Genomic DNA, 24,673 nt, shown 5'->3' on the forward strand with positions numbered 1-24,673 from the left:
AGCCCATTTCACATAGGCCTGCCCGAATCAGCCGGGAAGATCGGATTAAAGGTCCCTTCAGAACCAGACAGAACCTCAGATAACATTTAAGAAAGGTCCTATCGGACAAGCCCAGAATCCTGATCACATTTCACACAATCGTAGCGGTGTGCTCAGGAGTGAAACATCATGTCTGGGGATCAAAAGGAATGTGTTTGAATTCCTGAATCATATTACAACCAGGACAAAATTACTCAGACACCTACAGAAATACTTTGAACAGAGTCGAACTTTCAATGGCGGTTAAGAAAAGAAGCCAATATGCATGGAGTTCAAATATTTATTTTTTTAAATAAGTATCAAATAAATAAATAAATAAAAAAAAATATATAAATATATATATATATATATATATAATCAGAAAACTGTATTTTCTCCAAGGTTCATTGGAGACTCCAAAAGGACACCAAATAACCAAATATAAGGAGTCCACATAATTATATATGTATACACACCAAAGCACCCATGAAAAAAAACATTACAGAAAAAAACGTATGAGTACAGAGCAACAATGAGATTTTAGACGAGTCAAGCTGTGATACCGAACAGGACCAATCAGAGACGCCAAAAACTCCTAAATCAACCGCTTTGACTGCATAAACTTACGATTACTAATCACAACAACGTATATATGACAAATCAAACATTATCCTTCCCGAGTGTGTGAAAACAATGCGAATGTACGGTGTCTGTACATGAATGCAGCGAGCGATCAGTGATCGAGAGCGTGCACATACCTGGTTTGTTGTTTGTGGATCGATATAACAGACTCTCACACGTACTGTACGACTCATGTAAGTAACCAAAATTACGCTCTTCAGAAACAATCACAGAATATGACAGAGCTCGTGTTTTGAGCAAAGCACACACTGGAATGAATAATTCACTAAAAACGCAATGTGAGTCTCTATTCTCTCTGATATGTCTGATGTAATCAGCCTGGTCTTCTTTACATTAGCGCTGTTTTGGACTGTTTGAATGAATTCGATTACTGGATCACTGAAAACTTTCCCAGAGTTTAACGGCTTAAAATGGCCTGATCACAAACAGAGAAGCAGAATGGGGTTAAAGAGTTAGAATGGATATTTCCTCCTACCAGGGTTAGAGGTGCTTGTAGATGCTCAGTGTGATTGTGATAAGCTCCCGACTTTCATCTAACTGCGTGACAAAAATCACATTAATGACGCAGCTTCATATGCTTCTGTCATTTATTTGTATTAATTGCATGAAATAATTTTAACGCATTAAGGAATTTAAATGAATCGCATGCGTTAACGTTAACAGCCCTAATAATTAATAAATATATATATAAAAATCCCCAACCCAATTTCGATTGTAACTTCCTTTAAGCTTACACTTGGGATGTTTGGACCCCACACAATATTTTTTTTTTGTAAAAAGTAATTTTACGCATGTAGTATTTTAAACGCTTTATACATTTTTTTTAAAACTCTACTGTTGTGCAGTTTGAGTAAAACTTTAATCTCCTTTAAAGTGAATTTTCTCATTCATAGCGATAACATGCCATGCTTTAATAGACAAAACCTGGCATGCTTTAGTGAACTATTTCTGTCCCCATGGTGGACAACAAACTCTTTTATAATGACCATGACATGAAATTACCACTATAACCAGTAGATGGCTGCAGAGGACCACTCATTGGCTTATTTGCCATTTCCACTCCCTAATAGGTGGCCTATAGTTCTTTTCCCAATTTTAGCTTTTGGATATATTTTATTATTATTATTTATTTATTTATTTATTAAGATATTTATTACGAAGAATAGTCATGAAGCCTCATGCCATTTAGATGTAGGGAACTTTTTTTAAATAAGCCCAGACCCCAACAACCTAGCAGGGTTAATTATCTATAATTAGTTAACTATTTGAAAATACAAAACAATTTAAATTAGTTAATAGTTAATGCTAATAACCATTATTACGAGTAAATGCATTAAATACCTTTAAATACTGCTTTCAACAGAGATGCCTGTGATTGGCTACAATCCTCAACACTGCAAACCATGTTGGAAATGGAAACCGTTGCCTTTGTGCCACTCATACAAATATGCACAGAAGCGTTTGAAAGCAGTCACACACACACACAAATGTATGCATGTATATTTCATCAATGATTGTATATTAAGAGCAGAGACATGTTTGTGTGCATTTTGTTTTGTGATTTCACCGGAAAGAATAGCATCTTCACAATGGCATTAACCGATTGATTGACGCACTTGTCTGTGTGAAGACTGTGTTTCGAGCCAAAAGAGAACGTAAACCACGCCTGCTTTGATTTGATTGGCCATCTCAATCATTTTGACATTGACAAGCGTGTTTAGACCGCTGAGGCAGACCAGACTAAAAATTTTACTTTAAAACCATTTAGTCATCCTAACATACTGAGGGCTGCATAATGAATTGCAGTAGAGCAATGCAAGATTAAAATTTTTGGCCATTTCTAATTATTGGGGTGTCCCCCTCAATGTCTATGGTGGTTATGGCCCTGCTTTTATCACTGTATAGAATACTATGAAATAATATGTTGTGTGACTTATTAGAAGCCACATCTTCTAACAGAAGGATGTTTTCAAACACGTTATTAAATGTCTATTGTTGGACAAGAGGTTGATAAATGCTTCACATGTTTGGAAAGATGTTTGACTCTTTGCTTTTTCAAATGCATGTTATAAGCGACTCAAACTCACAGTGCTTTCAGATGGAGCAGCATTTACTACTGATCACAGAGCCATGCTTCACTGACAAGCTGTGCAGTGTGCATACATTTTTTCTATTTTTTCTTTTATGAATTGCAAAAGTGGTTTAATTTCGATTTCAGGTTAATTGCGATTAATCGTGCAGCCCTAATGTGCATTTATTCAATTTCACATGCTGGTAGCGCCACCAGAGCTCTGCCAAACGCTCTGAGACTGTGTGGTTGAGCAAATGTATGAAAAGGCTCTCAAAAGCCATTAAGAATTGCAGATATCAAAGAGATTAAGCAAAATAAGAAAGAGTCAATAAACCAGTTAACTTAATAATCTGGAAGCTGATTAGAGAAGTTAAATATTCATAAATTATACAAATCCTGTTTAGTCTTACTAATGTCCGGAAATGATAAAGCATAAATAATGCTCTATTACTCTAAGCTAATTAATACTGAAACAGCAGCAGATAAAAGCATGTCTCAGAATCACTTACCGTGTCGAAAACAAAGGCTTACGCACCTAGATCATTTAGCAGCTAATGAATTGGCCTGCAAATGCCTCCTGCAAGACAGACTATATTTAGAACAAACAACTCTTAAATGAGCCTAACATGGAACTGTAGAAGTCATCCGAGGGATTAAACATAAAAAACACACAAGTATACAATGTAAGGAAAGAGAGACAGGGAGATATTGAAAACCTCTCTTGTCTTTTGAATACATACTGCCCCCTTGTGGTCTTAAATACAGTACAGGTTAGTTCACCCAAAAATATTTCATTTACTCTGTCATCATTACCTTTGTGTCATTCCAAACCTGTTAGACTTTTGTTCATCTTCGTAACACAAATTTACAATCTATGCAACTACAGCTTCAAAAAGTTCATAAAGAGATCGTAAAACTAATACATAAGAATTGAGCGGTTTATTCAAAATTTTCTGAAGAGACGCGTGATCGATTTATGCGCTGAACAGATTTAATTTGTTCTATTGACATTTGCGGTTGAAAATCAGACTTGCGACATGCTTTGATCTCGCCACCATGCGGTCACGTGGTTCATGGAGCTCTCAATAGTTCTAAACAACTCTGCGCTGTCAATCACTTTCAATGAGTTTAAGGAGGATAGACAGCAATTTCACTGATAAATATTAACGCATAATGGACTTTGATTACTATGTTGCAGTTTTATTCCGGCGAGTGATAAAGTGACAACATTAGGCTAATATGTTTTTCTTGTTCATCCATGACTCTGCTGTTTGCTGATGGAACAGAAGGTCCTCAGTAAGTCCTCCATGGTTTCCAGACTGCCAAAATGTGGTGCCAGTCTTGTCAATGGTACCTCCTCACCCCTTCCCAATGGTACGACCCAGACTGCACTCACCCAAGAGGGCTAAGTATTCCAATTACATGGTTAACACTCATAGTCCTTGGTGGTCAATTGGCACCATTGTATTTTTTATTATATTATTATACAACAAAAAATTATATTATAAATTATCAGCATCATTGTTGTCAGCAACAGCAAAAATATTATGCTTATCATCATCATCATCATCATCATCATCATCATCGTTGTCAGCAACAACAAAATATTATTAACAACCGTTACTACTTGTTATTAGTACTTCTTTATTCACTAATTGCTACTTATTCTTTATAGCCTATACTACTTATTTTATAATTGTATATATTTCATATAGTGTAACAGTTCTGTGTGGCTGTTACATCACTTGCAGAGGGCAAGTTCAGATGATTTCTAAATAAAGCCCACCTCCATTTCATTATCCGTGAGAGCACAGGAGTCTTAAAGTAAAGATAGACACAACGCAGGGATCTAGAAGATATCCACTGCTGTCAAGAGACAGAGTTAACCATTAAATTACTGTGCATGTTTGAGGCAAGCCACTGATTTACATGTAAGAGGATAAAACTGGGTTTAGCAAAGACAATTCCATAAAGATCCAGGAAAAGCATAGAACTTGAATACTTCGGATAAGGTGTTTGATAAAATCCATAACCCTAAGTATGAAAAATAACTATGATGCTTGTTTTGGGAAGCACCACAAACACAGGCGAAATGTTGCATTTTTTCAGTACCTACAGTAGACCACAAGATGTCACTCAAACTCAACCTGAAGCAAAGTGAATTACATAAACCTAACGCCACCTCCTCTCTACACAACTACATCAGAGGAACAACCCACTCAAGTATGATGAACAATGACTCAGCCGTGCTCAAATGTATACATGCTGCCATTACATAATGTCTGAAATCACAGTCAAGTCAGCATGTCTGTGTGTGGGGGTGCATTTGTGTATATACTACAGGAGAAGGCTGGTATTTAACATATTTAATTTATTTGATTACTGTTTCAAATCCAGCCTAACTGGCTCTGTATACCACAGAGCCAATTTGACATTGTGAATCAGAACAAAAAAATAAGAAAATGAAGGACAATGTCACAGCCTGCTTCACTGGGATCAAAAGCTGGAATGTTAAGCGGCACCGTTCCGCATTCCCACTTGATCAGAGGCTTTGAAAAACAGCTTAGATAGAAAAGGACCTCTGTTAAGAACGGCAGGACCCGAAGTCAGACTCCTGCAGTCACGAGTAAGAGCCACAGGGGCTAATCTCTAATTAGCAAGGCGATAATTAGCAGGATAGGGACGGAGAGATCCTGTCACACACACACACACGCACACATATAGAAACCAGCAACAAGCAGTGCAGGAAAGATAGGTATATCGAAACACGAACACCCGCATAATGTTGAACAGAATTCTGTGAGGATGCAGAAGCCACAATATCAGAAAAACAAATTTGCGAGTTGCGAGAATGGTTGTGGTTAAATATTTGGGCTGGTAACGCAAAAAATCCATGCAAGAAAAACCTAACAAATAAAAGGCCACAAAACAAAGAACTACAAAAATGTATTGAAATTATCAGCAACAATTCAAATGTATTTTTATTTTTTTATTACTTTATTATAATTATTATAAGCAACAACAAAACAATAAATGTATTACCAGAAACATCAAAAATGTTTATTATAAATTATTATTAATATTATCATTGTATTTGATGGTTATATAATATTAAAAAAGTGTTATTAGTTCCTACCCTTTACTCTCCACTCATTCTTGATATACTAATTATTTATAGAATTTAATTTTATATCAGTAATATACATGTTGTTGTATATTTGACAAATAAATCATGCAATCTAAAGGGACCACAAACTCTAGGGATTTTTTGGGAGGATATGCGTGTACTCACTATGCTGTTGAGGTCTGACTCATAACTGCTGCAACGTTGTATATGCGTGTTGTGTCCCAGTGGCTCCATGCCCTCCTCATCCCACATGTATGTTCCTCCCGAGCTGTTAGAGGGGGAGAGCTCCAGAGAGGAGGCCGCATGATGATCAACATCAGGGGACATGAGCAACGGCCCACGGAGCACACAACTCCTTAAATCTGCCTTGCCACCTGAAAGCAGACATGATATAACAGCATAAACAGTGCATGTCTGCCACAAATAGCACAATATTATCAGTTCTGTACTGTTTTTCACATAATTGCATGAATGTCAGGCATAACATTTAGTTATACCTTCCAGCCCAATCCCAGTCCAGTCCATGGTCTCATTCAAGAAGCTCTGCAGGCGTGTATGGGTGGGTGCGGCCAAAGGATTTTTGCTCTGCAGTATCCCATTTTGCGATTGGTCCCCTATGTTGTCAAAGTCATCCAAGAACTCCTCACTGGTATCATTCCTCTCAAGAGAAGATGCAGAGGAGAGAGACATGTCCTCCATTCCATCCCCAGTGTAGCGGAGGTTCCCATCCAACCCCAGCTCTGTCACAGGCTCCTCCGGGGCATCTGTGGGAGCTGATGCCTTTTCACAGACACAAAATGGGAAAATTCAGTCATGTTTCGAAAGCTTGATTTCTCTCGTGGTGGCACCCAAATACCCTATTAAAATTGGAACAGGAAAATTAACTGAATACAAAATTATACGTTTGAGACACAATAATAAATCATTAGATAATGAAAACCATTTCAAAAGATTCATTCAAAAGATAAGATTGATTTGTTCACAATATAAATCTGACACTTAACAATTGAAAAGAAAAAGTCAAAAAAATATCAAGATGAAAGAAATGATGCATGTTAATATAAATTATAGACTTGGAAACTCACACTCTTTGTGGCACAGTGGAGCAGCTCTGGAGTGAAAGGTGGGGTTATAATGTCACTCTCCACAGGGCTCCTCCCAACCACTAGAGGGCACTGCGGTTTGGCAGCAAATGGACGATTTAGCCTGTAGGCCTGTAATGAGTGCTTTGTCAGCACAGAGTTAGGCAGAAGTGGCCTTTTTAGGGAATTAGGAGGCGTTAAGATCTCTGAAGGAGGAGCACCAGCAGGTAGTCTATCTGTTAACCCCTTTCCAAACCCCAGGCCCCCCAAACCGAGCACTAGCCGGCCCTTGCTGAGGCTCAGGGGAGATTTGAGTCCAAGTGTTCGTGGAGGACGCAGCTGGGTATTAGCTAGCGGTTTGGCGAGCTCCACGGCCTTGTTGAAAGAAAAGGATCGAGTCATGGGTGTGGACGTTGGTGAGGGCAGTTGCTTGAAGTGGGTGAAGCTCTGAGAACGCACCATGTAGTCAGGCCCGACCGACTGTCTTGAGAGGCTGTCATTGGACTGGGACAAGCTGTCTCTAGAGGTGCTTTGAGTAGAGCTAGAGTTTGCCCTTGGTCGCTGGAGCCCTGAAGAGGCTGCTTGGCCTGGTGAAGACCCCAGAGATGGCGACCCATTTTGAGTTGGCTTGGAGATTGAGCTTTTTGGGAATATGTCGTGACTTTTGGAGGTTGTTGTGATCTGAGAGTTTTTGGGCTTTGGTTTAGGACTTGGGATGAATTTAGGGGATTTGGCTACAGGCTTGGGGCTTCCGGTGGACAATGAAGAGGCAGACCCGCGCACTTTGGTTGCAGGAGTAGAAGGGCTTTTTAACTCCCTACTTCCTGGAGAATGTTGGGATCGAACTTCTTTCTTCTCCTCTTGTATACCACCTTCAACTGGGCTTGAAGGGTCCACTGACCCACCACTGTCCTTCCTCCATTTCATGGAAAAGGAGGAGGCTCTGACCACTCCGTTTGGCCTAGCAGGGGGATGTTTGCCCTCTTGGGGGAGCGCAGTCTGGGTCGTACCATTGGGAAGGGGTGAGGAGGTACCATTGACAGGACGGGCACCAAATTTTGGCAGTCTGGAAACCATGGAGGACTTACTGAGGACCTTCTGTTCCATCAGCAAACAGCAGAGTCATGGATGAACACGAAAGAGACACCTAAAGAGAAAAGAGAGGGACAAGCAGAGAAGAACAAATCTTTATTAAAAATTAATAATCAGCTACACAACCCAAAATATCCATTAACACAATAATTTAATAAATACTTTTGTCCTGTGGTGTGATATGCTATACAGTACTTAATCTTGAATTAAATCGATTTCAAAACAGCATTTTATATTTTTTTAATAATTATTATGCATCAAGATTTTTTTTTAACGTCCTGATATTAATTAAACTACATGGTTTATTTATTTTTACAAAAAAAAACTAATTTAAAATGAATTGGTCAGTTGGAAAAGGTAACAAATGTATAAGAATTAAGTTTTAGAAAAAAATATGCAGAAACATTATGCATCAACTTCCCTTAATAAATTCTGAAGTTTTTCTGCTTCAGACAAAAAAAAAAGATTTGATTAAAAAAATAATAATAATTTAAATAAATAAAAATAAATTAAATAAAAAAAAATATAAATATAAAATCACAAGAGTCAATGTGAAAATCCCTAGAACTGGATTGTAAACATTTTATTTGTAGAGAACAGAAAAGACAAAACTAATTAAATATATCAACAGATCTGCAAAGATATTTACATGGAGGTCCAGCATTGTCCATTACTTTTTTTCTAGTCCAGCATCTTAATAAATTAGTAATTCACTCATAAATTAGTAATTAATTCATTAGTATGTCTGTAAAAATTAGGGCCCAATGTTAAAATAAATTCCCTTACTTACCAGCATTGGGTTTCTGTTTTATAAAGCAGCTTGAACATCAAATGTACATCAAAAACCACTTCCTGTTTTACAAACCACACTTGTAAAAGGAAAATAGGTGGCAGGGTTTTTTTTTAAAACTTCTGAATGGAACAACCCTAGTCTACAGTTTTTGTTAACCATTTAAGTAATCTAGTTGGAAAGTTTCAAGACACTTGACAGCACAGTTAAATCAGGGTGAGGATACAGGATCAGTTCAAAGGGATGAGCAGAACTGAAGCTCATAAGCAAATGTCCACTGTCCTCCTGGTGCTGGAGCTTATGCGTTTGTGTGTCTGTGCAATAGAGATGGCATGTGATGTCACTGCAGAAAACACACAGGATGTTTCAAAGAATATTTGGAGATTGAAGTTCATAATTAACAAATAAATAAGTCTGCTGTGCAGAGTGCAGACTGACATGCAGGGAATAAAATGAACCCCTAATAAGCGCCATATTGTTACTCTCAGTTGGTTGATGCCGTTTTTAAGAACTGCAACAATGCTGTATGGTTTAAATTAAATTAAAATCAAAGACATAACCTAAAAGTATCTACTCATGAACCATCTAAATGCTTGGTTTAAAAAAAACATTTTTAAATATGTAGTGAAATTCAGTTTAATGACTGGTTAAAAAAACTAAAAGGAAGTAAAAGAAATATGTATATGGAACTGTAAAAGAAGTGTACTTGTCAAGGTTGCAAGACCAGGAGAGGCAGCTGAGAGAGTATCAGAGGAAAAAAGGGGGAGAGTTTTAATTTCACTCTCGTCCATATTGATTTCTTTTTCAGTGAATTATGTCAAAGGTTCAAAGGAAACCAAAACAAGTAAATTCAAGAGTGAGTGAGTGAGTGTCTATAATATAATGCCTCTAGTCTATAATACTAAAAATAACTTAATTTTGTCCTAATCCAGTTCTTTCATTCTTTCTTTCACACAAGTACAAGGATAAAATATAAGGTATTAAGTATATAAATAAACAGCAATGTATCCACAGTATAATATTTTGATCCATCAGAGCATCAGTCCAGATTTGAGTAACTGCGGAACAAGTTTTTAGTTTATGAGTTTATGACAGTATAATGGGAAGTGTGTGAAAGCAACGGATGAAAAGGGGGTGAATACAGTGACCTTTATTCACACACTGACCCACATATTCTGTGATGAGAGATTATCCTAGCAGTCACACGACACAAACGAACAGAGAGAGAGAGAGAGAGAGATTGCCAGGCTTTATAATCCTCTTCATTCTGCCAAACCAGGTCAGCCACAACACACCCTGCCAAAGCCTCTTTACCCAACAGCACCACTAGTGAGGCCATTATATTTCACGTTTTCAACTGTCAAAACACACTGATTCTATCCCCTGATCTTTCTTGTTCAGAAGTGAAATCTCATTCATCAAGAAAAAAAAGTATCATAGTTTAAATGAAAATATTATGCAGCACAACTGTTTTTAACATTGACAAGAAGTGTTTCTTGAGCAGCAAATCAGAATATGGATGATTTCTGAAGGATCATGTGACACAAAGACTGGAGTAATGATGCTGAAAATTCAGCTTTGAATAAATTACATTTTAAAATATATTAAAAGTGAAAAAGTTCATTTAAATTCTAATAATATACAGTTTTACTGTTTAATGTATTAATTTACAGAATACTGTTTTACTGTATTTAATTGAAAGAGAATTTCAATACATTTCAAAAATATTTCTTATCAACCCAGACTTTTGAACAGCAGTCTGTCTAAATATTGTAGAATGTTAGAATATTGATACGTTATACTTAAATGCAATGACTTAACTTCAATGTGAATAGTGTTGATGTTTTGTTCATGCGAGTACACGGTCTAGTACTTTTCGCTTTTATCTGATTTGTAAACATTTTATTTCTTTAAAATGAAAATTGCAAGGTTGTGAATGATTTCAGAGATGGTTGTTTTGGATCAAGGCTTTGAACTCTTTATTGAAAAATCTTTTTAAAAAGTCTCAGCTACAGTACTGAATTCACAACAGCATAAATCTACATGAACATACAACACACATTTAGAGGGCAAAAGAGGGTAATCACTGAAGCCTGGGGTCAGATGATGTCATAGATGGGGTTACTATGGCAACACTTCAGACCATCTGTCTGCTGGCTCCTTCCCACACAAAACTCACTCAACTAAAGAAAATAAGACACTAAAACAGTCCTTGAAAATGACAGTGAGGATACGTGCATCTCAAGACACAAGCAAACCCAGCAGCACCCAAGCAGCAAACATCTTTCATACTCCAAAAGACATCCAGATGAGAATGATGGGTACCTAGAGCCAAGGAAACAAGGAGAGTCCCTTCAGATCAAACAAATTTGATGAGATTTTAAATGGACCTCAAGCCTCATCAGAAACCCTCTACCAATGTCTTCAAATTAACTATTGCATATACTACATAATATACATTAATCACAATTCCACCACTAATGCCAGCAAAATCAAGAGGATATTGTTTGAGTCTGTCGCAGTCCAAACTTACACACTAAAAAATATATTTTGAAGTCGTAAATATATATCGCTGGAGTATGGTTTACAAAAAAATCAATAAATTTGGTCTTTATACTTGTGTTGTGTGACTTGCCATTTCTTTGTAATTAATTGTGAAATTTATTTGCAATTTCTGAGTGTAAAGTGTTTCTACACCTAATATCTTTTCTGTGTATATGGATGTTCATTTGGGCAAAAGTTAAATGTTAAGAGCAGAAGAACAAAATAATACCTTTTACCAAGCTGACCACTTTTCTGATATATCCCAGTCGGATAGAGAACATAATGTGCACAACATGTGACGACACTATAATCAATTAGGCCTAGAGACACAGTCATCATTTTGTCTGACTGCTGATCTGTACTGAATCCGCTTGTCCATACTAATGGTGAGGTTATGCAAAAAGTCCTCCAGAGCACATTGTATGAGGGAAGCTGGTGTTTGACATTGGTTTGTTTCTATCTTCAGCTGAGCTGGCCTCAGGTGTGCACAGGTTGGGATTTGTCACAGAGAGCAGCTTATTGAAATAAGACAGATCTGCTTGAGGGCTGGATTTAATGCATTACAGTCCACCTTAACACAGATGACAGTCTTTATGGTGTGTCCAAGTGCGTTCTCCATTTGACATTATTTCTCAACAGCATTTCTTTCCAATGGGTGACTGTAACATCAAAACAGACTAAAGCCAATTTTCTCCTACGCGCTAAGCATTTATTCCATTCACAGTAGTGAAGTATTTTTACTCTGCTTAAGTACATTATTCAAGTGTCTTGTCTGTACTTTATCAGTGTTTTACTTTGGAAAACTTTTACTTCACAACATTCCAACATTTCATATTGAATATCATTTAATACTTAATTACAAGTAAAAGTATTTCAAAGTTGTACATTTTTATAATTAAGCATTAAAGGTAAAAAACAACAACTTTTATTTATGAAATGTAGTGAAGTAAAAGTTTTCCAAAGAAAAACACTGATGAACTTGAAATGTACTTGAAAAATGTACTTGAGTAGAAAGTAAAAATACTTCACTACTGTCCACCTCTGGGACTGACATACAGTATTCAGGCCAGACACCTAGAAAACTGCACACAGTTATATGTCTGGAGGAGACCGGTAAAGGCTCTCAAAGTCTGTTAATATTTGATTGATGCAAAATGAAGGTGGAAGATGAGACCAAAGTAAAAATCCAAAACATGCATGTCTTACATTTTGATGTCGAAATGAAAAGTCTCAAATTTTGGTAGGTCTGTGTTTATTCTTCAAGCCATAGTGATCTACAAAAAAGATTGTTTCATTTAAAAAAAAATGTTTTTCATTTGTATGGCACTAAGGAACTAAAACAATTAAGAAAACCACCATCCACCACACACCCATAAAACAAATGTAAATATGACATATTTCTACCACATCAAACAGGGTCTGCTGACATTAAAGACACCATGAAAATTCGTTTTGTAGCTTCAAGTCCATGTCTGTTTGCTTTGAGGCCAAAGTTAATGTACTCCTAAAAGTTGCCAAAATAAATGTTATCATACATTCTTTAATATTTCTATTTTATTTAAGCTTTATTTCAATGAACAAAAAACTGTTTTAATACTGATAAAACAGAATATTAAAAAAAAAAAAATTGTTCATGCTTGATTTTATTAATTGAGAAAAGTAGCCAATAGATTCAGGAATTTATCCACACCAAATTAGAGTTTGCTACAGCAACTCAATAGATACATTTGTTTCAACAATTTTTTTCTTTGGAATAAAATTAACTGAAATTGTTCACAAGACGACCAGGATAGTTTACTTAAGTGCAAAAGGGGTTAGGGGTTAATCTTTGAAAAGTCTGCTGACTGTAAAATGGTCTTTCTCCACACAGTAAAGATTTGTAAGTTTATTAGCACTTGAAATATTTGGACTTGCATCTGCTAGTTTAACGTGTGCTAGCAACTCTTTAGCCAGACTCTCTTATTAGAAAACATACTAGTGATGGTAGTTACAGTTAGCAGCACTAAAACTCCACATATAAACTGATTGACAGTGATCATAACCCTGATCACGGAGCTCAAGACAGAGCTCATTTTCAGCATATACTGTCCAGGGTAAATCAGAAACCTGAGAAATTGCTTTAATGCAGATGGATTTTGAAGGTAGATGAAGTCTGAGTTTTCCAAAACACGGCTCCTCAAATAGCCTTCATCTAACAATATTTTCCCCCTAAATCTGACATCATTTCAGATCAGAAATAAGCAGCAAAAACTATAATAGACTCTAGTCTCAACCTTCTTATTGAACACAACAAAAAAGAGGATCAGACTGCCGATCCTTGAAAGCTCACAGCAACGTGAGCCATTACAACAAGCACTTTGTAATTAACTGTGATTGCTAGTGGGGGAAAAAAAACATTCAGCAGTAAAACCTTATCCTGCTAAGTAAAGTCATTTGATCAGCATGAACCAACAACATTTATAGTGCACTTTAATGCACACGGAAAAGATTAAGAGGAGCATAAGAGAGACAAAAAAAACTAAATACAAGGCTTTGTGAAAACAGATCTAAAACCTCTCATGAAACTATTCTGAATTGAACCTTTTCTTGCTTCTCAATCTCATCTCTCAACCTAACAAACCTAATCCACTTACGATAATGCAAAATGTCCTTTCATTTAACGCAAGCAACAAAATAAAGAGTTTTCAGTCAGATGACATGACAGGTTTCTTTTTCTTTCCAAGCCATTCAACATTCACAGGGTGTTCTGTGTTTTAGTCTTCATGACCTGGCCCATAAGGACAAGAAGCTGCTTAAAAAGACACAGAGAGTGATGCATTATTCACGGCGGCCATGTTCAATGACTCAGCTCTGCACAAAAACAACTATGCTTAGTATGCTATAGGCCTAATTCATACAAATTATGATACCATATAAATTATTAGTGACTTATGGCTGTGTGATCCAACGTAAATGTGACAGAACACAATATTCAACTAAGAATTTAACAGTATTTTAAGATTATGATAAACTAAACCATGTCAGATGGTGTCTACTAGGCTCAGTGAGTAAACAATATTGTTTCAAACAATAGTAATTTCTCTTCTGTGAAGGTTTTTCTGTTTGTTTTGTGTGGAAACACCAGACGGGCCAAACCTAATATGCAAACAGTCCATTTGAATTTCAGTCAGGGTGACCATGAGTCATGACATCACCCTTGACTAAAACAGAAGATCAGATGCTGCGCTGATGTAGTTATTGTATAACAGAGCCCAAATAAACACTACTATTTATCCACAGCTTAAAAAATAAAAAAAAATTAAAAAGACAACAGAAACAGATTTTTACAAATCCAAACACACACATACACAGTCATGTAAAGCTGATGTGATTAGCCACTATCCTGCTAATGCTCACTTTGACTAAGCATCTCTCTCAAAATTATTTTTCTGTCACTTTCTCTGTCTAAACACACACAAAGTTATAACACTTAGATTATGATAATGAACAAAAACTATAAGCTGTTCAGAGCTACTGTGACTTCCTGTCTATGCTGCCTTTGGCTCCATCATGAATTACATGTCAATATGACTCTCCAAACATGATGTCACAAGCAAATACTGACAGTACATTCAACCAAGCCGAATCATCACAGGCTCGTTTCTGTTTTATACGTCAACTCTATAATGAGTCTAATGCAAGTTAATGTCAACAGCAGGCATTAAGTGAAGTTCTCGGTTATCAGATTATTATATTGAGTGATTGTTATACTCTCAAACAGGGATCCGCCTTTAGAGGATCCAGGAGCATGAAATGATGATGTTGGTTCAAAGATATAGTCGTATTCATTCAGAGAGGTGTGTGCTAGATGCACTACAGAGAGACATATGTGTTTACACAGATGAACACAGCCGCAAACACACAATAATATGTACAGTATGGGGGTCTGTAATACACAAAATAAACTGAATAGGCTGACACTCCACACTCAAAACAATAAAAAAAAGTGAAAAAGATGAATGAGCTTCACATGTAGGCCAGACACATAAGAAAGCTGATATTGATAAAGCTGATATCAACAGGAGTGTCTATGATGTAATGCGAGCAATGAGGCTATGGGTGGCAAAACTGCCATCTTAACAAACACCAATAAATAACTGTGTACTATACACAACCGTTCAAAGGGTTTGGGGTTGGTATGGTTCTTTTCTCTATTTTTTTTCTTAAAGAACATAAACATTTTTTTTAAAAGTTAGGATTTAAGTTTATTGCCATATCAGCATCACTGGCTATTACATGGCAGATACATAATAGGGATGTCACAAGTACCGGTACTTCGGTACTGACATTTTTAAAATGTGACGATACCAGCATTTTTGTGTATTCTGTATATTCTGTACCAAAGGTAGCTGCTTTCAGCCACTTCCGTGTTTACCTAAGCGCAGGGTACCCCGACTGTAGCCGAATATATACTAGTGTCCATTAAACCGCAAAAAACTAGGCCTTTATTTAAATAATAATCCTGCATGTTTCATCTGCCACACACACACGCACGACATTCGCTGTCTTTTTAGCACATAAACTTCATGCTGAGCCGATCTCAGCACTTCCTGAGCATTTACCATTTCATTTGAGAAAACTATTGTAATATCATAAACACACAGAAACTCAAAAAGGTCATCACGGCAACCCGACAAAATAAAAGTTTGGTTTAAATGAAGAAATTGACAAATATATTTTATATAATTTTATATAATTATTATTATTAGATGTGCCTAGAATGTTTACTTTTAAACAGCATGTAGCCTTTAAATGTTTATATGTATTATTTACTAATAATGCTTATCATAAATTTAATTTAATATTTCTTTCAAATATTTATATAAAATAGTAAAATAGTTCCAACAGATTTTGCTGTGGTACCGAAATTGGTACCAAGAACTGTAACATTTTAATGGTATTGGCCCCCCTAATTATGGTAACATCCCTAATACATATTGAACATTTAACAACATAATCAAAAATACAGTAAAAACTGTAATATTGTGAAATATTAACAATTTAACATGCCTGTTTCCAGTTGAATATAATTTATTTATTCCTTTATTTATTCCAGTGAAGGCAAAGCTGAATTTTTGTCTGCGATTTCTCCAGCTTTCATGATCCTTCAGAATTCATTCTAAACATTCTGATTTGTTGATCAAAAAACATGTATTATTATTATCAATAAGATTTTTGCGAAAACTTTTTAGGGTTCTTAACATGAACCAAGAATAAATAAAGAATAAATACTTCTACCATTCATTATCTTCGTTAAAGGGGGGTCTAATGCTATTTCATGCATTCTGAGTTAGTTACACTGTTAAAGAGTTTCTCATGCTAAACATGGACAAAATTTCAAAAAACGAGTTGGATGTATGACGAAGTATTCTGTGCCAAATACACTCCGTCAGGATTTGTATAAGCACCAATCAACGAGCTTCGTTCGGGTTAGAGAAGCCGTCAACAGTGCTAATCTTTAAAAACACTTATTGCTGAATAAATAGATATTTAACCAATTTTAAAATGAATATCCTTTATGCCCAAATTCACTCGTCTCATTTAAAATAACTTTTTAGTTATAGTGTTTTATTTTTTTTTGTTTATTTTGACAAAATAAAATAGAATTTTAATTTCATCTATGAGTTATAAGCCATAACATGAAAATAATTATCGGCTTATCGGGTCTGAATAATAATATCCCATATCAATGATGTAAGTGTACAGTAATACAAGCAGAACTCAGCACAACTAAAGTTACTATGCAGAACAGCTGTCTGGCGCTGAGGGCAGACATTAGCTGCCTGGATACTTCAAATTATACTACATTACACTGACTGTAATGCAATACGGGAATCTAGCACAGGGAACGGAGCTCCCTGACAGGCCTCGGGATGATCACCTAACAGCCATTGCTGTTAATAAACACAACTCAGAGATATTTGACGCTAGGACGGTCACAAGGACAAAGCAGCTATGGGAATAATTTTATCAGGTACTAGTTTGATAGAGGCGTTCAGCTGGTAAAAAAAAAAAAATACAACACACGCCTGTCAGCTGCTGTAACATTCAACACACATGCAAACTAGAGCAATAAACAAAAGATCCTTGCACCTGTCAAGGACACACACATAGCCTATCAACACAAGTGCTAAGTGAGGGGTTTTAATTTTGGGAAGGTTGGGGGGGGGTGTTGATTCTTTGGCTTAACACTGTCTCGTCTGCATCTCTGACAGTTCATGGCCATTACCATCAGCACAGACTGACAGCAATCTTTATAAACAGAAAGAATGACAAGAGTAGTGTGTGGTGTCCCCACCCTGGTGCCAAATGACAAGATGACAGATAAATGGTTTTGTACTAACATGATTCAGTCTTGCTAGCATGCATTGAAATGTACAGTATTTTTTAATAAAGGCTTAAGACAAGTAGACATCTAATATAGGCAAGTATTAAGAAGGGTGATGTTGCTTCTGAAAGCATTACTATAATCTCTGGTTATTTCCAGGTCTGGTTACTGAAAGACAAGACCATAGCGGAAGTCATTATGTCAGATCAAAGTCTTTCTAGGCCTCCCCCACAGTACATTTTCCCATGACGCCCTGCGTATTTCATCACATGGAACTAGATATACGCACATGACAGGGTCACATGTTCACCGAAATCGATAACAAGCATGTGTAGAATGCTACATCACACATTTCTAGAAAATGAAAGCAAAACACACACACGACTGTCTTTCAAGAAGTGAAAATTCTCTAAATTCTAGAATCCACCATGAATTTTCCCTTGAAATTTTACCATGAATTTTCTGAATACCAGATTCAGACAGTCCTATTATGAATTGTTAACGTTTGTGAGGTACTAGGTGCATTTTTTCTGAATTACATAAGTTGCTCTGAATAGACATATTTGATATGGTTCAGTGAATATATGTGAAAATCTATTAGGTTACACTATCCTAAAGGCTGTGTTATGTAAAGCATGTTATCTTTGTTCTGTCTGCTGCTTGGATGGACTTGGTGGAAAGAGCAGTTGCAGTCTGGGGGGCAAAGGTCATCTGTTCTCAAAATAGCAGCCCAGTTCAACATAAACAGCATGAACAACGTCTGAACTGAGTTGAGTGAACGTGGAAAACCATTTCAATCACATACATACATTTAAGGGACCATTAAAACATTTGTGTGAGGGTTGGGAACCAATAACTGGTTCTTATTTAGAACCAGTTCTAATTTTAAAACAATACCAGAATTGTATGACTTACAGTTCCATTAACATGCTTTCTTTCACAGGTGAGGACAGAACACTATAATCTAATTGACAATACTTTTTGCAGATATTCACAATTTTCTTTAATGTTTTTGTTGTAGTAAACTGTACTTTCAAAAAATAAGTAATTATGTTTCATTTTTACATTAAGTATGGCCTGATTCTGAACCAAATGCCTTGACGTTTTAGATAAAGCGGATAGCTGGAAAAAAAACTCATACGGTTCTTTTTTAGTAAGTTCTTAGTCACAATTGTGAGCAGTCACTGACTCACTGATCACTGATCAGTGACTTTTTGAATGAATGAATGAATGAATGAATGAGTTAAAAAAGTTGTGTTAAAATGTTATAATATAATTTGTGACACTGCTGAGAGCAGTAAATGCAATATTTTCCAAATATGTCTTAGACAAAATGAATAGTTAGCGAATACGAATTGGAATCAGAATTAAAGCCATCCCTGTATGTGCGCACATAAATATTATATTAGAGTTAGATGTGACTCACCTGTTCGATGAAAATCATCCGCGTCTATCCATGATGTCAATGCTCAAGTGTTCACGGTCAACTTAAAACTCTCATCCCAGCTCTTAACACAGCTCTAGCATTGGGTACACGGCTGACTTAGTCTATATATTACATCATATGGATAATTACACAAGGAAACCGCTAAATTATACTACTACAAAGCAACTATGTGACTAAAATAATCAAAAGAAACGAGAAAAAGCTTCCTCTTGACCAGCGCGCTTATTCCAGAATCCACAGCATCGACATTCTTTTTAGGCTAAGTTACTACAAACACAAATTAACGCGTTATAATAAGTACGACAACAAATACTCGTTCTCATATTTTAGTATCGATATCCAGGATTATAAATAGTCTTTCGCGAGTTTTAAAACGCTAAATAACGGAATACCAGTGAGACTCCATCGTGATGTGTGCGTTTCGTCACTCGCTCCAGCATCCTCTTCATCTGCACCTTGCCCACAGCGAGCGACTGGAGCTTCCAAATAAACGCGTCCGAACGATATCAAAGAACCGTTTGTTTATAACGCTTAAGCAAGCTTGGTGGTCTTCCGCTGCCTTGAGTGAGTTGATGTATTGAAAAAGCGTGCGCTCAGCTACAAACAACCTCTCAGCCCAAACGAGCGCGAGCAGCAACCATACTCTCAAGCGCGGCGCAAGTGTGACTCTGACGTAAGACGTGATTCACAGTGCACGCGCTCCCGGCTGGCTCTGTGGCCGGGAGCGCGCGCGACTTTTGAATGACTTTTTTTAAAAATGTATTTATTTATTTATTTATTTATTTATTTATATTTATTAAATAAATGCCTGAAAGAACAGTAACAACAATTGTCATCATTGTCATCATACCATAATAATACAATAATATGCCATGGTCCTTCAGTCTTTCAGTCTTGTGAACCACTGTTCCCCTATGAGAGGATTGAGGGTTTTTGTTTAGTTTTTTTAATGCATAAAACGAATAAAAATAACATACACATACAGAGGATCACAGTGTGTTAAATTATTATATATTACATTAATAGTAGCATCAAAGGAAACAACAGATAGAATAAAATTTTAAAAAAAATATACAGGGGAAAACTTACAGGAAATTCTAAAAAATTCTATACATCTTACATCTTACATATGTTAACACACGTTTCGCTTTTCTAATTCTTGCATCTTCTAGGGCCTCAATATAATGCTTAAGTTCAATTTTAAATAATTTAATGTTAGATTTATTATTTGTCCATTGCTGCTTGTGTATCACCAAATTTTGCTCAACAATCTTATTTTTATATAACAAAAATATATCTTTACCAGATAGTCAAATCTTTAATTTTGTGAATTTAAGTATTAGATATTCAATACCAATCCAAAACAATTGGGCAAATATGCATTCAAAGAATAAATGTTTTATAGATTATTCTTCTGTGTTACAAAAGACGCATGACTACTTGTCTCACTGGATAGATCAAAGTAATAACCTTATATGTAATTTCTTTAACTTTATTGGTGAGATAGTATTTACTTGGTAAACTCCTCTTTACATTCAATCTGATTATACATCAAGTTCCAAAAATGTTTGCAGTTAGGCAATAATGTAGTTCTATATACATTTTAATATAAAAGTTATTAAATTTTTTATCTATAATTTTTACACCATTAATACTTAACTGATTAGTATATGGGAGACTCAGAAGATACATTGCCCAATAAGGTCAATAATTGCATCAAATACTTCTGCAAACTCTCCATTATTGTACCAGTTTATGTAAAATAAAGATCTATTTTGAAAACATAATATATTTGTTGTTCCAAATCACAGATTTGTGTGGAGAAAAGTTATGCTTAAAAATGAGCATCCATAATAATAATAAAAACTGTTTATGAAAAGAAAGCTTTATGGGAAACTTGTTTACATCAAAATTACACCTCAAAACTAATTCTAAACCCCCCAGCTTATCAAAATGAACTCAAGGATGATATTCCAAATTTTGACATGCAATATGGGAACCTTTTTGTGAATACTAAATACATTCTGCAGTTTATACACACAAAAAATAATACTAAAACGTAAATCATAGTAAATAAGTAGTTAGAAAAAATTCATAGGGCCTGAGTCAACATATGGATGGGCCCCCTCTCCATATGTTGAGGCACACAGAGAAAAAAGACATTAAAAAAAATGTTACCTTTAGAGGTACAACAGCTTGACACTGGGTCTGAGAAAGTACCCTTAAAAGGACATCTTGATCGTTGTATCCTTTTTGTACTCTTAAAAGGTGCATATTAGTACCTTGGAGTACAAATACGTACCTTAATAAAAAGAACGTAATACATACTACTACGAACCTTTTTGTGGTAAAAAAAAAACAAAGATACAAAGATGTCCTTTTAAGGGAACTGCCCCATTGACAAGCTAGAGAGAATGTCAACATGAAATGTAAATTTATGTTATTGGTCTTATTGTAAGTGATTCATCAAAAAAAAAAAAAATTAATATGTTGTTTTGACCTCGTAATTCTTAATCAAAACAACATAACTGATCTTCATGGTGAAACAATTGACTTCTCTGGTGACATATGCCGGACTTCTCTAGTCATTTAGCCCAATTGACTGTAAGCTCGCATTCAGATCTGCCTCCATCCAATCAACAACAGATGGATATATAGAACTTTGAATCAAGAAGTCCTTGCCCTACATTTCTTCTTTTTAAGTGTCATACGTGGAAATGAAAGGAAAGATCTGTCACTACTTCTGTTAGATAACCACTTTAATAGTTTATACCTGCTTTGTGTTGTCTGCCATACTGCTGTGGTGTCTGGTGCTTTGTGTATGCCACTCAGGATTAGCATGTTTAAGAATTCCATGTAGGCCTACTTGTGCATATTGCAACAAAGTCCACTACATACACGGTTCAGTACGTTTGTCTTCCTCCTTGATAGAGACTGGGAAAAACTCTCAGCTCCAGCTATTAAAATTTCATCTGCTCAAAAACCTTAGAGATTTCAGCCTTTCAAACAGCCTGAGATTGTGAAAGTATAAACAAGAAATGCTGCCAACGTCTTTAGCAACCGAAATGTAGTGCTACAGTATTTGTCCTGCCAAAAACCTACACTGCAGCTTTGGTGGATGCCTGCACACCCATATGTGGACAAGGTTATGAAATATACTGATATAATTTAATTATATTTTTTTAGAATAAATTTACTTTAGCTCATTTTAGAAAAGGCCCGCTATGCGTATAGACATTAGCGCCCCCTTGTGACTTTAAGACGCATTAGGCACTATGCATTAATGACTCTGCATAGTTTTGAGGCTGTGTTCGAAATGGCATTCTATCATAAGCCTACTACTCTTACTATTTTTGCCATATCCAAAATGTTTCCCACAATGCAATGTTTCATTTTCGTGAAGAGTGTGTACTGTGAATAGTAGGCGCGAGTGAACTGGAGGCAGGGAATAATTATAAATGTAACACTTTTTAGGCCTAACTACTGTAAAGTACAAACTAGCTGTATTTCCAAAAACACTATCGTTAGTAGCACATAAATAGTACTTTAATCTCTACGGCACATTTCCAATCAAGTCGAATCAAGTCATCTTTATTAATATAGTGCTTTATACAATACAGATTTCAACGCAGCTTTACAGTCCGCGGACCCTACAGGGTCCAGAATAACATCATCATGTATATACTTTCAATTTTAAATGTCTGTGGAGGAGCTCTGACCTCATATGTGGTACCATTTTAAAGCTTAGAGTTTCTACTTTCTGGAGACATGCATCACTTTGGCATTTGTTTTACACAAAGTAACTTATTTACACTAAATTACTCTGGTACCATTTCCGGATGGATTTGCCCTACCCAAATTGAAAAGCTTCCTATACTCACATACAGTGGTCTAAATACACAATTTTGGTGTCATTTTACAGGAAACCATTTGAAGTTACATAAACCACTGCTAAAAGTGATAAACATGTAAGTATATGTTGTCTGAGCTGTTATAGCTGTAAGTTGTGTTTGATATAATAAACATATAAAATAAAAAACAGACAAACAAAATGTTTTGTTTTTTTGGTTATAAATTCATTTTTGAAAGTGTATATCTCAGGCCCTGTGCTCTAGCACCCTGCAGAAAGTTTGGCTGTTTCCAGGGGGGGTTAAGGGTCCTCCCTTCAGATCCATTTGTATAAATCTTGCATACAACATGATACAGACAAAATTCTTTTTTCCACTATTTTCTGGAATATAGTGGAAACATCTCAAACTGTCTGCAGGGTGCTAGAGCTCACAGGGCCTGAATTACACACTTTCAAAACTGAATTTATAAGAGAAAAAATAAAAAAGCGTCTCTTTTTTGAGGGGGTTATTACAGCTTAGACAACATTTACTTACATGTTTATCACTTTTAGCAGTGGTTTATGAAACTTCAAAGGGTTTCCTGTAAAATGACACGAAACTTTTGAATTTAGACCACTGTATGTGTATAGGCAGCTTTTCAAATTGGGTAGGCCAAATCCAGGCGGAAATCCGAAAAATGGTCCCAGACTTTAAGAGGTTAATGTTTCAACAGAGCTCTAAAAAGACAATGGTGTCATTGTTCAGCTCAAGTCCTTTTGGTGTCTATTCAAATACGTTCAATAACTGTGTTTATCAATTAAGAAATTAAATGTTTTATTTGGCTATAACCATTGTTGTTTAATAGTACGATCAATTGAACCCTTTGTATATTTACCAGATACTTTAGACTATTTCCACCATATAAATGCGTTCTCATCTGTTTTGGGAAAATGTGTGCTTCATTGTAACTTATCTGCTTTATCTAAAACTTATATAAAAAATTCTAATTTTTATGGTGGCCCGGTTGAGTCAGTCATATGAAATATTCTCAATTGACAAATAAAACCATATTATTAGCATATCATATCATATCAATTTTATTTTATTTTCACACAGTCAGCTCTTGAGGGGGCTCTGCATAAATTAACTGTTTGTGTTTGCAACAAATTATTTTTTATTTGTATATATTTACTATTCTACTATGAATTCAGCCTATCATCCAGACCATGTTTATACTTGTCTGGTTTTTCTTAGGCTGAATTTAATTATGAGGAATTAAATGGTGAATGGCTGTCTGGCTTTGAGAAGTCTAGATGTCTATATAAGAAGCATATAGGCCAGAGGACTGGTTTGTTGTGATCGATCTAAATGACACTTACTTCCATATTTCCATATATCCTTCCACTACACAGGAAGTTATCCCCTCAAACTTTCACAACATATATGGATGCAGCTCTGGCTCTTCTGAAACTCCAGGGCATCCATTTTCTCAATTACATAGACGACTGGTTAATATTAGCCCAATTTCAGGAGATGGAGGCTCTGCATTGAGATGTTGTGCTCAACCACATAAAGTTCTTGTGGGAACCTAGTTCTTTCTAGGCACAGTAACAGTTTCTTCCCACAGGACATTTCCTTCTTGAACAGTTAAAATACATTCGTC

At 35.9% G+C, this 24,673-nt stretch overlaps 1 protein-coding gene across 2 annotated transcripts in view; it reads right to left on the minus strand.

The window, feature by feature from the left end:
- The window catches only part of ccser2a (coiled-coil serine-rich protein 2a), a 42,332-nt gene extending 22,465 nt beyond the window's left edge, over nucleotides 1-19,867 (minus strand). Inside the window, exons 1-4 of one of the 2 annotated variants that reach the window (XM_079833493.1) lie at nucleotides 19,160-19,867; nucleotides 6,944-8,087; nucleotides 6,356-6,638; nucleotides 6,024-6,232 (exon numbers count right to left, since the gene is read on the minus strand). In XM_079833493.1, the coding sequence (XP_079689619.1) occupies nucleotides 6,024-6,232; nucleotides 6,356-6,638; nucleotides 6,944-8,047 (1,596 nt within the window). In that variant the 5' untranslated portion in view covers nucleotides 8,048-8,087; nucleotides 19,160-19,867. The remainder of the gene's footprint in view (nucleotides 1-6,023; nucleotides 6,233-6,355; nucleotides 6,639-6,943; nucleotides 8,088-19,159) is intronic. The other variant, XM_079833492.1, reaches the window with a different exon arrangement.
- Nucleotides 19,868-24,673: the final 4,806 nt, after the last annotated feature.

Source organism: Gobio gobio, assembly GCF_949357685.1.
Source record: "Gobio gobio genome assembly, chromosome: 13".
NCBI classification, from domain to species: domain Eukaryota; kingdom Metazoa; phylum Chordata; class Actinopteri; order Cypriniformes; family Gobionidae; genus Gobio; species Gobio gobio.